At 39.2% G+C, this 14,823-nt stretch overlaps 1 protein-coding gene across 1 annotated transcript; it reads right to left on the bottom strand.

The window, feature by feature from the left end:
- Positions 1-9,911: 9,911 nt before the first annotated feature.
- On the bottom strand, positions 9,912-10,856 carry LOC309867803 (olfactory receptor 4F3/4F16/4F29-like; the record flags this gene model as incomplete). The annotated part of the gene is made up of 1 exon (XM_082736874.1): positions 9,912-10,856. The coding sequence occupies exon 1, from the start codon at positions 10,848-10,850 to the stop codon at positions 9,912-9,914; it is 939 nt and encodes a 312-aa protein (XP_082593000.1). The 5' UTR covers positions 10,851-10,856.
- Between the last annotated feature and the right edge of the window lie 3,967 nt (positions 10,857-14,823).

The following is a 14,823-nucleotide window of genomic DNA, read 5'->3' as shown; positions in this document are numbered from 1 at the left end:
GGCTTTATCTGCTGTCAGAGACAAACCATCAGGAGCAAAGAATTTGGGACTCCAAAACCATTCCAAATGGATAAAGTCAAACCCATAAGCCAGGGTTTGAGAAGCCAGGAGACCCACCAACAGCATAAAGCAACATTTACCAAATGGATATCACCTCAGAATGTCCCACAGCTATGTCCTAACAAGTAAAGGAAATAAACTTTTAAGAAGCGAAATGTAATACTTATTAAACACTGGGAGTGTCTAGGTGGCTCCGTGGGTTAAAGCCTCTGCCTTTGGCTCAGGTCATGATCCCAGGGTCCTGGGATCTAGCCCCACATCAAGGCTGACTGCACAGTAGGGAGCCTGCTTCCCACTTTCCTTTCTCTCTGCCTGCCTCTCTGCCTGCTTGTGATCTCTGTCTGTCAAATAAATAAAATAGTTAAAAAACAATTAACATTTCCCCCCAAAAGTGCGATCAGGCCTAATACCAATCAGTAATCATACTGGAGTTTTTAGCCATCTGACTTGACCTCCTCTGTTAAAATAATTACATATTCTGTCTCTTCAAAAGGGCAAAAAGAGGAGGGGGAAACAAGATGGTGGGGAAGTAGGAGGCGCCTTTTCAACCTGTACCCTAAAGTGAGCTGATTACCTACCAAAGAACTCCAATCACCCATGAAATCAGCCTGAAATCAGAATTATACATGTCTGGATCTCTACAGGAGCAGAAGACGCCAGTGGGCAGGTAAAGCAGAGGGTGAACGTCGGACGGATATCGGAAGATAAACAAAAGGGGGAGGGAGCCACCAGAGGCGACCCATTGGAAAGTAATACTGCTAATACGAGAGTGCCTTGCATCTGGGGACCAGCATTAACTTGGAGACTGGTTGAAAGTACTCAAGAAGAGCAAAGGATCATGGAGAGGGAAATTGTGGGAATCGGGGCAGCTACAGACAGGGGCTTAAGTCCCGGGACCCAGGACAGCCTCCCCTGGTGCTGAGCCAGAGAGAGTGTGGTGGAGAAACCAGGTCTTGGTCCCTGAGCTGCCAGCGCGCCCAAGATTGCGTGGGGTCCAACTCCTGTGAGGGGATGGGAGCCTCACCAGATGGCATAAGGCCGAGCCCTGCTACAGAGCCTGAGACACACACCCATCACCCTCTTCTGAGAGAGGTGCGCAAAGGCCTACCCGGCGCTCTTAGACCCATGCCATTGTTTCAGAGCCTGAGACATGCGCCCCAAACTCTCCCCTAAGAGAGGTGCGTGAAGGCCCAGTCTGGTGCTCTCGGACCCGCACCCTGCTCTCAGAGCCTGAGACGCATGCGTGACCCACAACCTCCCCTGAGAGAGGTGCAGGCAAGCCCAGCGCTCTTAGACCCAGAAAGACCAGGCACTTCCAGCCCACAACAGCAGGAAAATCTCGGTGTGTGATCACTGCTTGGAACCTCTCTGGCAGTTCCTCTCCTGTGTCCCCAGGACCGCACTCTACCTGTTCTGCCAGCAGCCAAGGGGGAATTTGTATGGGCTCTGCAGCACCCACTGGGGAGCAGACTGAGGCTTCTCTCTGAGACGGAGGTCAGGGTGCAATTTACTTTCCTCTAAACCTACAAAAACCATCAAAAGCAGTCAAGGCGAGAGAAAAAACAAAAAAAGTGAACAAACATAAAAACCTCCAGAGAACAAAAGCCTGAAAAAATCGGTTTCCTTAGAGCTCACCCCCTTGAGAGGAACAGGAGGACTAAACTAAGGGAACATCATTGACTGAAAACCCACGTGGCAGGCCCCTCAGAAAACCAACAAGGAAAGGAAAAAAAAAAAAAAAAAGACAAGAGAACAACCACCACTACTTCATAGGACAACTTTTATTTTTAATTCATTCCCTCTATTCTGGCTCATTTTTTTTAATATAGATAACTTTTTAACCTATTTACCATCACAGTGAGATGTCCAGTACATCAAATTCCATAATAACCTTCTAACCTGAACTTTTTGATACATACACCTGTGTTTTTCTTTTGCATTTCTGTTTTTTAAATTTCTTTTTATTTTTATTTTAGCTTACTTTAGTCTAGCTTATTCCTTTTTTTTTTTATTTTCTAATATTCATATAGAGTTAAACTTCAAAGTAATCCCCTTTCTCCAATCAATACTACCCCTATAGGTAAACCAATTTTTAATCTCCCTTTATCTTAGGAAAGTTGAGACCTTTAAGAAAGATTTCAAGATACATCCAGGAAGAATCAAAACAACCTTCCTCGCACACACTGAGAATTTATAATCACTCTCCCATCTTTTTCTTCCACCACTGTTTCTGTGTTTTTGTTTGTCCTGATAGTATATAAATCTTATACTTGGGGTTATTTTGACAAGGTTCTTCCTTCATTTGAATGTATTTTTTCTCTCTTGTCATATACTTTTATCAGTCTTTTTGTTTGTCTGTTTTTGTTTCTATACTTCATAAATCTTACCTACGGACCCATTTGGGCTGAACCTTCTCTTTTATCTTACCTTTCTTTCCTGTCTCTCTCTCTCTTTTTTTTTTTTTTTCTTTTTTTTTTTTCTTTTTTTTTTTTTTCTTTTTTCTATGGTTTGGGTGGGGAATCCTCATTGCTCAGAAGTGTTCCAGGGTGCACCTTGACTGTACCATGGTTGAGTCTACGGCCATACCACCCTGAACGCGCCCGATCTCGTCTGATCTCGGAACCTAAGCAGGGTCGGGCCTGGTTAGTACTTGGATGGGAGACTGTACCATGGTTGATACATCCAGCTACATCCGTTCAGTCATCTCTCACCAAAATGACTAGGAGGAGGAATGCCCAACAGAAGAAAAATACAGATGATGGGCCTTCTACAACGGAGCTAACGGCTATCAACATAGACAGTATGTCGGAAAGAGAATTCAGGCTAACAATTATCCAGGCAAGAGCTAGGTTGGAGAAAGCCATGGATGACCAAACAGAATTGATTAGGGCCAAACTGAAAGCAACCAGAGACTATGTTCACAATGTTAGGGCTGAGCTGAAAGCTACCAGGGATGAGCTTCACAATGCTCTCAATGAGTTCAAATCTAATCTAAATTCTCTCAAAGCTAGGGTAACTAAATCAGAAGATAGAATTAGTGATCTAGAGGACAAACAGAGAGAAAGGATCAGGAGGAATCCTGGAACAAACAGCTTAGAAGCCACGAAAACAGAATCAGGGAAATAAATGATGCCATGAAATGTTCCAACGTCAGAATTATTGGAATCCCTGAAGGGGAAGAAAAAGAAAGATGTCTAAAGATATAGTGGAACAAATTGTTCATGAAAATTTTCCCAATCTCACAAGTGGAACCAGATTCATGTCCTAGAGGCTGAACAGTCTCCACCCAAGATTATAGATTCCAAAAAAACCTCAAGGCACCTGATAGTCAAACTGAGGAATCATAATTGTAGATATAATCTCTTAAAAGTCGCTAGGAAAAAGAGGCTCCTTATTTACAGAGGAAAACCCATCAGAATAATGTCAGACCTGTCCACAGAGACCTGGCAAGCAAGAAAGGGCTGGCAAGATATATTCAGGGCACTGACTGAGAAGAACATGCATCCAAGAATGCTTTATCCAGTAAGACTGACGTTCAAAATGGATGGAGAGATAAAGAGTTTCCAAGACTGGCAAGACTTAAACGACTATGCAAACACCAAGCCAACACTGCAGGAAATATTAAGGGGGGGTTCTATAAAAGAGGAAAAATACTAAGAATATCATTGAACAGAAATATAGTGAAAATCTACAGAAAGAAAGACTTCAAAGGTAACACGATGTCAATAAAAACGTATCTATCAATAACCACTTTCAATGTGAATGGCCTAAATGTGCCCATAAAACAGCACAGGGTTGCAGATTGGATAAAACGACAGGACCCATCCAAATGTTGTCTACAAGAGACCCATTGTGAACCTAAAGATAAACCCAGACTGAAAGTGAAGGGATGGAGAAGCATCTTTCATGCCAATGGGCCTCAAAAGAAGGCCGGGGTAGTGATTCTCGTATCAGACAATTTAGATTTTAAACTAAAGACTATAGTCAGAGATACAGAAGGACACTACATCATTCTGAAAGGGACTATCCACCAAGTTGATCTAACAATTGTAAATATCTATGCCCCCAATATGGGAGCAGCCAATTACATAAGAAAACTGTTAATCAAGATAAAGAGTCATATTGATATGAATACATTAGTAGTAGGAGATCTTAACATGCCTCTCTCAGAAATAGACAGATCATCAAAGCAGAAAATCAAAAAAGAAACAGCATTGAATGACACATTGGACCAGATGGACCTCATAGATATATACAGAACCCTAAAACAACAGAATACTCATTCTTCTCAAGTGCACATGGAACATTCTCAAGAATAGACCACAAATCAGTACTCAACCAATACCAAAAGACTGAGATTATTCCCTGCACATTCTCAGATCACTGGAGCTCAATCACAAAGAAAAGGTCAGAAGGGACTCAAACACCTGGAAACTAAAGGCCACCTTGCTTAAGAATGTTTGGATCAACCAGGAGATCAAAGAAGAACTGAAATGATTCACAGAAACCAATGAGAATGAAGACACTTCAGTCCAAAACGTAAGGGATACAGCAAAGGTGGTCCTAAGGGGGAAATACATAGCCATCCGAGCCTCCCTCAAAAAAATTGAAAAATCCAGAACACACCAGCTGTCTCTACACCTTAAAGAACTGGAGAATCAACAACAAATCAAACCAACTCCACACATACGAAGGGAAATCATGAAGATTAGAGCTGAGATCAATGAGGTAGAAACCAGAGATACAGTAGAACGTATCAATCAAACTAGAAGCTGGTTTTTTGAAAGAATCAATAAGGTCGATAAACCATTGGCCACACTAATCCAAAAGAAAAGAGAGAAAGCCCAAATTCATAAAATTATGAATGAAAAGGGAGAGATCACAACCAACACCAAGAAGTAGAAACAATCATCAGAAGTTATTATCAACAGTTATATGCCAATAAGCTTAGCAATCTAGATGAAATGGATGCATTCCTGGAAAACTATAAACTCCCAAAATTGAACCAAGAAGAAATCGACAACCTGAATAGACCGATATCTAGTAATGAGATTGAAGCAGTAAACAAAAACCTCCCAAGAAACAAGAGCCCAGGACCTAACGGATTCCCTGGGAATTCTACCAAACTTTCAAAGAAGAAATAACACCTGTTCTACTGAAGCTGTTTCAAAAAATTGAAGCAGAAGGAAAACTTCCAGACTCTATTAAGCCAACATTACCCTGATCCCCAAACCAGGCAAAGACCCTACAAAAAAGGAGAATTTCACACCAATATCACTGATGAATATGGATGCTAAGATTCTCAACAAGATCCTAGTAGACAGGATCCAATGGCACATTAAAAAGATTATCCACCATAACCAGGTGGGATTCATCCCTGGGCTACAAGGATGGTTCAACATTCGCAAATCAATCAATGTGATAGAACAAATTAATAAGAGATGAGAGAAGAACCACATGGTCCTCTCAATTGATGCAGAAAAAGCATTTGACAAAATCCAGCATCCGTTCCTGATTAAAATGCTTCAAAGTTTAGGGATAGAGGGAACATTCCTGAACCTCATCAAATCTATCTATGAAAGACCCACAGCAAATATCATCCTCAATGGGAAAAAGCTTGCAGCATTTCCGTTGAGATCAGGAACAAGACAAGGATGCCCACTCTCACCAGTCTTGTTCAACATAGTATTAGAAGTCCTAGCAAGAGCAATCAGACAACAAAGAGAAATAAAAGGTATCCAAATTGGCAATGAAGAAGTCAAATTCTCTCTATTCACAGATGACATGATTCTTTATATGGAAAACCCAAAAGACTCCACCCCCAAACTACTAGAACTCATACAGCAATTCAGGAACGTGGCAGGATACAAAGTCAATGTGCAGAAATCAGTGGCTTTCTTATACACTAACAATGAAAATACAGAAAGGGAAATTAGAGAATTGATTCCATTTACTATAGCACCAAGAACCATAAGATACCTGGGAATAAACCTAACCAAAGAGGTAAAGGATCTGTACTCGAGGAACTACAGAACACTCATGAAAGAAATTGAAGAAGACACAAAAAGATGGAAGACCATTCCATGCTCTTGGATTGGAAGAATAAACATTGTTAAAATGTCTATACTGCCGGGACGCCTGGGTGGCTCAGTGGGTTAAGCCGCTGCCTTCGGCTCAGGTCATGATCTCAGGGTCCTGGGATTGAGTCCCGCATCGGGCTCTCTGCTCAGCAGGGAGCCTGCTTCCCTCTCTCTCTCTGCCTGCCTCTCCATCTACTTGTGATTTCTCTCTGTCAAATAAATAAATAAAATCTTTAAAAAAAATAAAAATAAAAATAAATGTCTATACTGCCTACAGCAATCTATACTTTCAATGCCATTCCGATCAAATTCCACTGGTATTTTTCAAAGAGCTAGAGCAAATAATCCTAAAATTTGTATGGAATCAGAAGAGACCCTGAATCACTAAGGAAATGTTGAAAAACAAAAATAAAACTGGAGGCATCACATTATCTGATTTCAAGCTTTATTACAAAGCAGTGATCACCGAGACAGTATGGTACTGGCATAAAAACAAACACATAGACCAGTGGAACAGAGTAGAGAGCCCAGATATGGACCCTCAACTCTATGGTCAAATAATCTTCAATAAAACAGGAAAAAATATAGAGTGGAAAAAAGACAGTCTCTTCAATAAATGGTGCTGGGAAAACTGGACAGCTATATGTAGAAGAATGAAACGCTACCATTCTCTTACACCGTACATAAAGATAAACCCAAAATGGATAAAAGACCTCAACGTGAGACAGGAATCCATCGGAACCCTACAGGAGAACATGGGCACTAACCTCTTTGATATCAGCCACAGCAACTTCTTTCAAGATATGTCCCCAAAGGCAAAGGAAACAAAAGTGAAGATGAACTTTTGAGACTTCATCAAGATCAAAAGCTTCTGCACAGCAAAGGAGACAGTCAAGAAAACAAAGAGGCAACCCATGGAATGGGAGAAGATATTTGCAAATGACAGTACAGACAAAAGGTTGATATCCAGGATCTATAATGAACTCCTCAAACTCAACACACACAAAACAGACAAGCATATCAAAAAATGGGCAGAAGATATGAACAGACACTTCTCCAATCAAGACATATAAATGGCTATCAGACACATGAAAAAATGTTCAACATCACTAGCCATCAGGGAGATTCAAATTAAAACGACATTGAGATACCACCTTACACTAGTTAGAATGGCCAAAATTAGCAAGACAGGAAACAACATGTGTTGGAGAGGATGTGGAGAAAGGGGAATCCTCCTACAGTGTTGGTGGGAATGCAAGTTGGTGCAGCCTCTTTGGAGAACAGTGTGAAGATTCCTCAAGAAATTGAAAATAGAGCTTCTCTATGACTCTGCAATTTCACTACTGGGTGTTTACCCCAAAGATACAGATGTAGTGAAAAGAAGGGCCATCTGTACCCCAATGTTTATAGCAGCAATGGCCACGGTCGCCAAACTATGGAAAGAACCGAGATGCCCTTCAACGGATGAATGGATAAGGAAGATGTGGTCCATATACACTATGGAGTATTATGCCTCCATCAGAAAGGATGAATACCCAACTTTTGTAGCAACATGGACGGGACTGGGAGAGATTATGCTGAGTGAAATAAGTCAAGCAGAGAGAGTCAATTATCCTATGGTTTCACTTATTTGTGGAGCATAGCAAATAGCATGGAGGACAATGGAGATGGAGAGGAGAAGGGAGTTGGGGGACATTGGAAGGGGAGGTGAACCATGAGAGACTATGGACTCTGAAAAACAATCTGAGGGTTTTGAAGAGGCAGGGGGTGGGAGGTTGGGGGAACCAGGTAGTGGGTATTAGAGAGGGCACAGATTGCATGGAGCACTGGTGTGGTGCAAAAACAATGAATACTGTTATGCTGAAAAAAATAAATAAATTATTTTTAAAAAAAAAGAATCCTATTGGGTCAGTTTACTAGGGGAATTCTCCCCTTAGTAATTTCTATCCAGCAACCACCTCCCATTTGCTTTTTGGCTATAAACCCACACTTGTTCTATTATATTGGATATGAAGCTCAGTTCTATACTGAGGTCCCTTTTCCCCTATTCTAGTAATTCCTGATTAAGATAAGTTTTTCCGGGCGCCTGGGTGGCTCAGTGGGTTGGGCTGCTGCCTCCGGCTCAGGTCATGATCTCAGGTTCCTGGGATCAAGTCCCGCATCGGGCTCTCTGCTCAGCAGGGAGCCTGCTTCCTTCTCTCTCTCTCTCTCTCTGCCTGCCTCTCAGTGTACTTGTAATTTCTCTCTGTCAAATAAATAAATAAAATCTTTAAAAAAAAAAAAAAAAAAAAAAGATAAGTTTTTCCCACTTAAACTACTGCTGTCAGGCTTTGGGTTGTTTTTGATTTTTTCTTTAATAGAGTACTGTCTCCAAAGCAGAAGTTAAGTAACTTTGGTTAATATCATAAAATGAATAATTAAGACTGTATGAGAGTAATTGCAAGATAATAAGATATGCTTTTGTTTATTCAGTGGGATAATGGACAGATTTATTCTAAGATAAAATGTCTTTATCATTATCATTATATCTTTATCATTATCATATATCTTTAAAGAGGAAGACAAACTCCAATGTAGACAGAAAACTGTAGAAGATTTAAGAAGTAAGTTCTACTTGCATTGCTTTCATGTATATATATATTTTTTGTAAATAATGACACTGAAAATAAACTATTATATATGTTAATATTTTGGCAGTTTGAAAAGCCCAGCTTTAATTGCCTTATTTTTTTAAGATATTTTTAATTTATTAGTCAGAGATAGTGAGAGAGAGAGAGAGAAAATGATCAGGAGCAGGAGGAAGGGCAGAAGGAGAAGCAGGCTCCTGGCAGAGCAGGGAGCCAGGTAAGGGACTTGATCCCAGGACCCTGGTATCATGAGTGGACTGAAGACAGAAGCTTAACAGACTGAGCCACCTAGGCATCCCAGTTGCTTTATTTTTAAAAATAGAAATCCTTTATGACCAAATACTATATTGAAGAAAGACCAGAATTTGGTTTCTTCCTTGGAAATTACCTTCGTATATTCATTCTACTCGACTAAAGGCAGTAATTGTTATTCTTTACCTTCTGTGTAATAATCCAAGTTAGCAGATTCCTTAACTCCCAAATATAACATTTTGTGTCTTATGCTGACTTTATATGCTCTATTATTTTTAAAATATAGTTATTGCCTATGAAAGAGTTGAGGTCCTTCCATTTATTTTAAACTTATTTTACTCTGATTAATAGGTAGCTATACTAGAACCATTCTCATTCTAAGAACCTATAGTACCCACACCACTGTTCTGGGTTGTTTTGTGTCTACCAAATATATGAGTTGAAATCCTAATCCCCAATACCTGTGGATGTGACTATGATTACAAATAGTGTTTGCAGATGTAGTCAAGTTAGGATGAAGTCATACTGTAGTAAGGTAAATTGGGAGATACTTCATGTTCTAAAGGCCTCAAAGAAGTATGCCCTCTTATATTTCTTATATTTCTATATTATACTTCTATACTTTTATACAAAGTATATTTGTATGCTTCACATAAATACTGTTCCTTAGGAATTTAGTCTTGAGATTACTATAATAATTGGTTTAAAAATACTTCCTTTGTAGCTCTTTTCATAACTGAATGTCCCTCCCCTCTGCATGAAAGATAAAATAGACCCAGTATCAGTGTGTATAATCAAATCAATGTAAGACAAACAAGAGCTTTTCTATGAATTTGACCACCAGTAATGAACATCAGGAATCAACAAGGGCTCTTCAAAATACTGGCATCACTTAAGAGATCTTCCTGTAATTCACTAGCTGTCTGCATACTCTCCTCATTGCCACCTTCATTTCTTGATTCCTGAATGTATAGATGACTGGATTCAGGAAGGGAGTGAGAACAGCATCAAAGATAGCCAGAAACTTATCCAGGTGTATGGTGGGAGTTGGCCATGTATAAAAAAAAATCAAAGGACCAAAGAACAAGAATACCACAGTGATGTGAGCTGAGAGTGTGGACAGAGCCTTAGATGAACCAGCTGAAGAGTGTTTCTGAACAGTGAGAATGATGATGATATAGGAAATGATCAGTATGAAGAAGGAGCCAACAGAAATGAATCCACTATTGGCTGTGACCATAAACTCTAGTTGGTAGGTGTCTGTGCAGGCAAGTTTGATGAACCGAGGCAGGTCACAATAAAAACTGTCCAATACATTAGGACCACAGAAGGGCAAGTTTACCACAAAAGCCAGTTGCACCACAGAGTGGATGAGGCCAGTCATCCAGGCAGCCACTAAAAAGAAGATGCACATTCTTGGGCTCATGATGGTCAGATAGTGGAGAGGCTTACATATGGCAACGTATCTGTCAAAGGCCATGGCAATGAGCAGCACCATCTCCACACCACCAATGACGTGGATAAAGAAGATTTGAGCGATGCAGCCACCAAAGGAGATGACCTTATGCTTTCTGAAAAGATCATAAATCATCTTGGGAGAAGTGACTGAAGAAACTCCCAGGTCAATGAAGGAGAGGTTGGCCAACAGAAAGTACATGGGGGAGTGCAAGTGAGGGTCACAAGTCACAGTGAGCATGATGAGGGAGTTTCCCATCATGCTTGCCACGTAAAACGTGGAGGAGAACACAAAGAGGAGAAGTTGGATCTCCCAGGAGTTGGTGAGTCCCAGAAACACAAACTCTGACACCACAGAGTGATTCATTCTATCCATTGGCTTTGTTGGCACGGCTCCCTGAAGAAGGACAATAGGAGAAAATGTCAATTATACTAATTATGTTAATAGATTGGGAGAGAAGTCAAAAATATGAAAGCCTGTTTCTACTATAGCATTAGGACCTACCTGATATGTTTATGGCCTCTCAACTGCGATTACCCAGAAGAATTGGAGCTGTCTTGTGGAGCTGCTCTCTACCACCAGGTCGTCTCTGCATTTGATACCCTGTGCTTCCTCTCAGGATTGATGCCATGATTCTTCATTCATGAGATATAACATAGTCAGCATGAGCTAAACCTTTTGATTTGGGGTTCAAAACTAATACAATCTGGCCCCAGTCACATAGAACTAATCACTGTTGCAATCCCTTCCAAGTCCATAAGTCTTTATCTGGAAGACAGACCCTTCTTCTCTTCCATCCCAGCCCCCCACTCAGGGAATATATTCATCTTTAATATTACTTAAATGTTTACAACATGTACAAAGTCTTGCTTTATTATTACTAACACTTTTTACTGTCCCTTGTTTTAAATGAACTGAGTACAGTCCTAACTCACCAACCCAAGCATGAGCTTTTTGAAGGAAAGATGACTTATTCATAGTTGCACTCCCTGAAGAAGTGGAAATTGTGATTCGCATAGTAGCACACGTCCATGAACTGTATGTTACCTGTATGGTCCATATCATATTGGGAGAAAAGTTTGTGTAGGTTTATTTAGAAATAAATTTCTAAATTATTAGAAATTTGTCTAGAAATTTAACATTTCAGTGATGCCCAAGTTTCTCATTTTGCATTTTACAAAAGTATTAGTCTATTAAAGAAAAAGTCTTAGGAGTGTCTGGATGGTCAGGTACTTTTGATCAAGATGCAACTCTTGATCTTGGGGTTGTGAGTTTGAGTTCCACATTGGGTATAGAGAATACTTAAATAAATAAATATTTTTAAAAAGAAAAAAACGTAAAAAGTTTAAACTTCAACACAGGTAAAAAGAGCAACATTGCCTTAGGATACTTAACACCTGATGCGAAAAGCTTAAAACTATGAAATGTATCATAATGTAGTGGAAATAATTTTATGAAAATATCTAAAAAAGAATTAATCACAGAAACAGCATAGTTTAGTAGAAAGAATATGGGCTTGGGATTTTTATTTCCAAAATTTATACAAATGTTCAACCACCCATAGGTTGATCTTGACAAGATACTTAAAGTCTTGAGCCTCAGTTTATTTATTTATGAAATTGTAACTAGAAAGTAATTGATGTATCTTAGTCGTACAGCTATATTAGGTATTCAGCAAATGTTAAGTTTACTTCTCTTTACTTCATTTGCCCAAAATAGGCCTCTACACAAGACATAATTAATGAATGAATAAGAAAACAAAATACAGTTAACCAATAGGGGTCATCAAACCTCCATATCATAAAAATATTTTTTGTCATTCATTATCATTCATTAAAATATATTTTTATGATATGGAAGTTTGACTTATTTGTGGAGCATAACAAATAGCATGGAGGACATGGGGAGTTAGAGAGGAGAAGGGAGTTGGGGGAAATTGGAAGGGGAGGTGAACCATGAGAGACTATGGACTCTGAAAAACAATCTGAGGGGTTTGAAGTGGCGGGGGTGGTGGGAGGTTAGGGTATCAGTTGGTGGGTATTACAGAGGGCACGGATTGCATGGAGCACTGGTGTGGTGAAAAAATAATGAATACTGTTATGCTGAAAATAAATAAAAAATAAAATATATTTTTTTATTTTTTTTATTTTTTTATTTCTTTTCAGTGTTCCAGAATTCATTGTTTATGCACCAAACCCAGTGCTCCATGCAATACATGCCCTCCATAACAGCCACCACCAGGCTCACTCAACCCTTCACCTCTCTACCCTCCAAAACCCTCAGTTTGTTTCTCAGAATCCACAGTCTCTCGTGGATCATAAAATATATTTCAATAAGTAATTATTAATATAGTATTCACATTCTCTTAGTGGTAGAAATTAAACTATCTTCTTTTTTTTATTTGCTCTAAAAGAACACTATTTCTTAATAATGCTTACCACAAAGGTGAGTTGTTATTTGTTTCATATATCCTTCCCAACTTGGCTTCAAGCCCCATGCAGTTATGGACCACATCTATCTTGTTTAACTCAATGTATCAAAAATTTAGAATCACTCCATGGGGCACCTTGGTGGCTTAGTCAATTAAGCATCTGACTCTTAATTTTGGCTCAGGTCATGATCTCAGCATTATGAGATAGAGCCCAGCGTCAAGCTCTACACTAGACATGGAGCCTGCTTAAGATTCTTCTCTCTCCCATACCTTCTGCCCACCTCCCTCTCAAAAAAAAAGAAAAAAGAAAAGAAAAAAGAAATTTAGAATCACTCCAGAAACATAACAAGGACAAATAAATATTGGCTGAAAGGGTAAATAAAAATAACTGTTTGAGTTAGAGACTGGCCATGTAAGGAAAGAAATTCAGGAAAGTGAAAATTTTGCCTGAAGGAAAACCAGAAGTGGGTACAAGAAGAATAAATGAAAGAAGATGGGATTGGGAGGGAGACAAACCATAAGTGACTCTTAATCTCACAAAACAAACTGAGGGTTGCTGGGGGGAGGGGTTTTGGGAGAAGGGGGTGGTATTATGGACATTGGGGAGGGTATGTGTTTTGGTGAGTGCTGTGAAGTGTGTAAACCTGGTGATTCACAGACCTGTACCCCTGGGGATAAAAATATATGTTTATAAAAAATAAAAAATTATATTAAAAAAAAAAAAGAAGTCTTCAGTCAAGTCAAAGAGACTGAAATTAATGAGGTCAACTTTGGGACCTACTGATGAGCTTTAGGAAATCTAGGAAGATCTCTAGTCATTATAGATCGGAAAATAAATACACAAATATGTTAAATAACTTGACCAAAACCATAAATTTACTTAGTGTTAGAGCTTGTATCAGAACTCAGGTTTACAGACTCCAACATCAGCCGACTTTCCAATTCCCTATCTTCTTTCAGTTATCTATGACTTACTGAGGATACAGCCTGAACAAAAGCATGTAGCAGGGTGATAGTAGAAAATTGTTGGAGGAAAGATGAGCCCCTCATAGCTGATGATTGTGCTTTATTGATAATGCTGATAGCTGATGTCTTAGCCTCCACTATTAATAATCTCTGACACTGCCCATCAACAAATTAATGTACCTCGGTGTCCTGGAAAAGTTGGGTATTCTCTAAAACATTTGTTTTTGTTATAATTGTCCAGGCAAATACTCTTATTTAGAATAGATGGGTTTTTTTGGATGAACTCGATATAAAATGCTAGTTTAATCTGTTCTGCTCAATCTTTTCCTCCCTGAGGGACTGAGACTCCTGAAGAAGGTCCAGCATGAGCTAACCACTTATGCCATAATGTTGCCTGTATTCAAGTTCTGCTTTCTTAGTGAAATCACTTTGAATCTGTCAACCTGAGTAGTTTTCTGTTTCTAGCATTTCATTTTAACTCTCTTAGTGAATTATAAGACTACCCTAATATTTCTTCATAAGCTCCACAGTGTCTAGAATAATGTTGGAGAATATAACAGGTCTTAGTAAAAAGCTTCAGTGCCCCATTTGAATCCAAGTGTACTGAGGTTGATCATCAATCTCAGTGTGGATGCAGGGACTCCAGACTTTATCTGGGACTTCAATATTAAATATAGGCTCTGTTTATGATTGCATTGCTCTTTGGCTTAATCTCTGTTTTAACTCTTACATCTTACAACAATAATTTATATTATTTTTTAAAGAAGCTACAATGGAACAATTATAGTCTTCAATATCTGAAAAACCATATTTCACATTCTGTCACCTAATAACTTGGTGACCTTGAGTAACATACATTTCATCTCTGGGTCCTTTTCCCATCTGAAAAATGGAGAAAATAGTGTCTTACATAACTGAGAATGTGAGAAAATACATGTCACCAAATCTAGT

This window comes from Mustela nivalis, assembly GCF_964662115.1.
Source record: "Mustela nivalis genome assembly, chromosome: 6".
Classification (NCBI taxonomy): Eukaryota; Metazoa; Chordata; class Mammalia; order Carnivora; family Mustelidae; genus Mustela; species Mustela nivalis.
The sequence above is the reverse complement of the archived record's forward strand: the minus strand, read 5'-3'. Positions and strand labels throughout refer to the sequence as shown.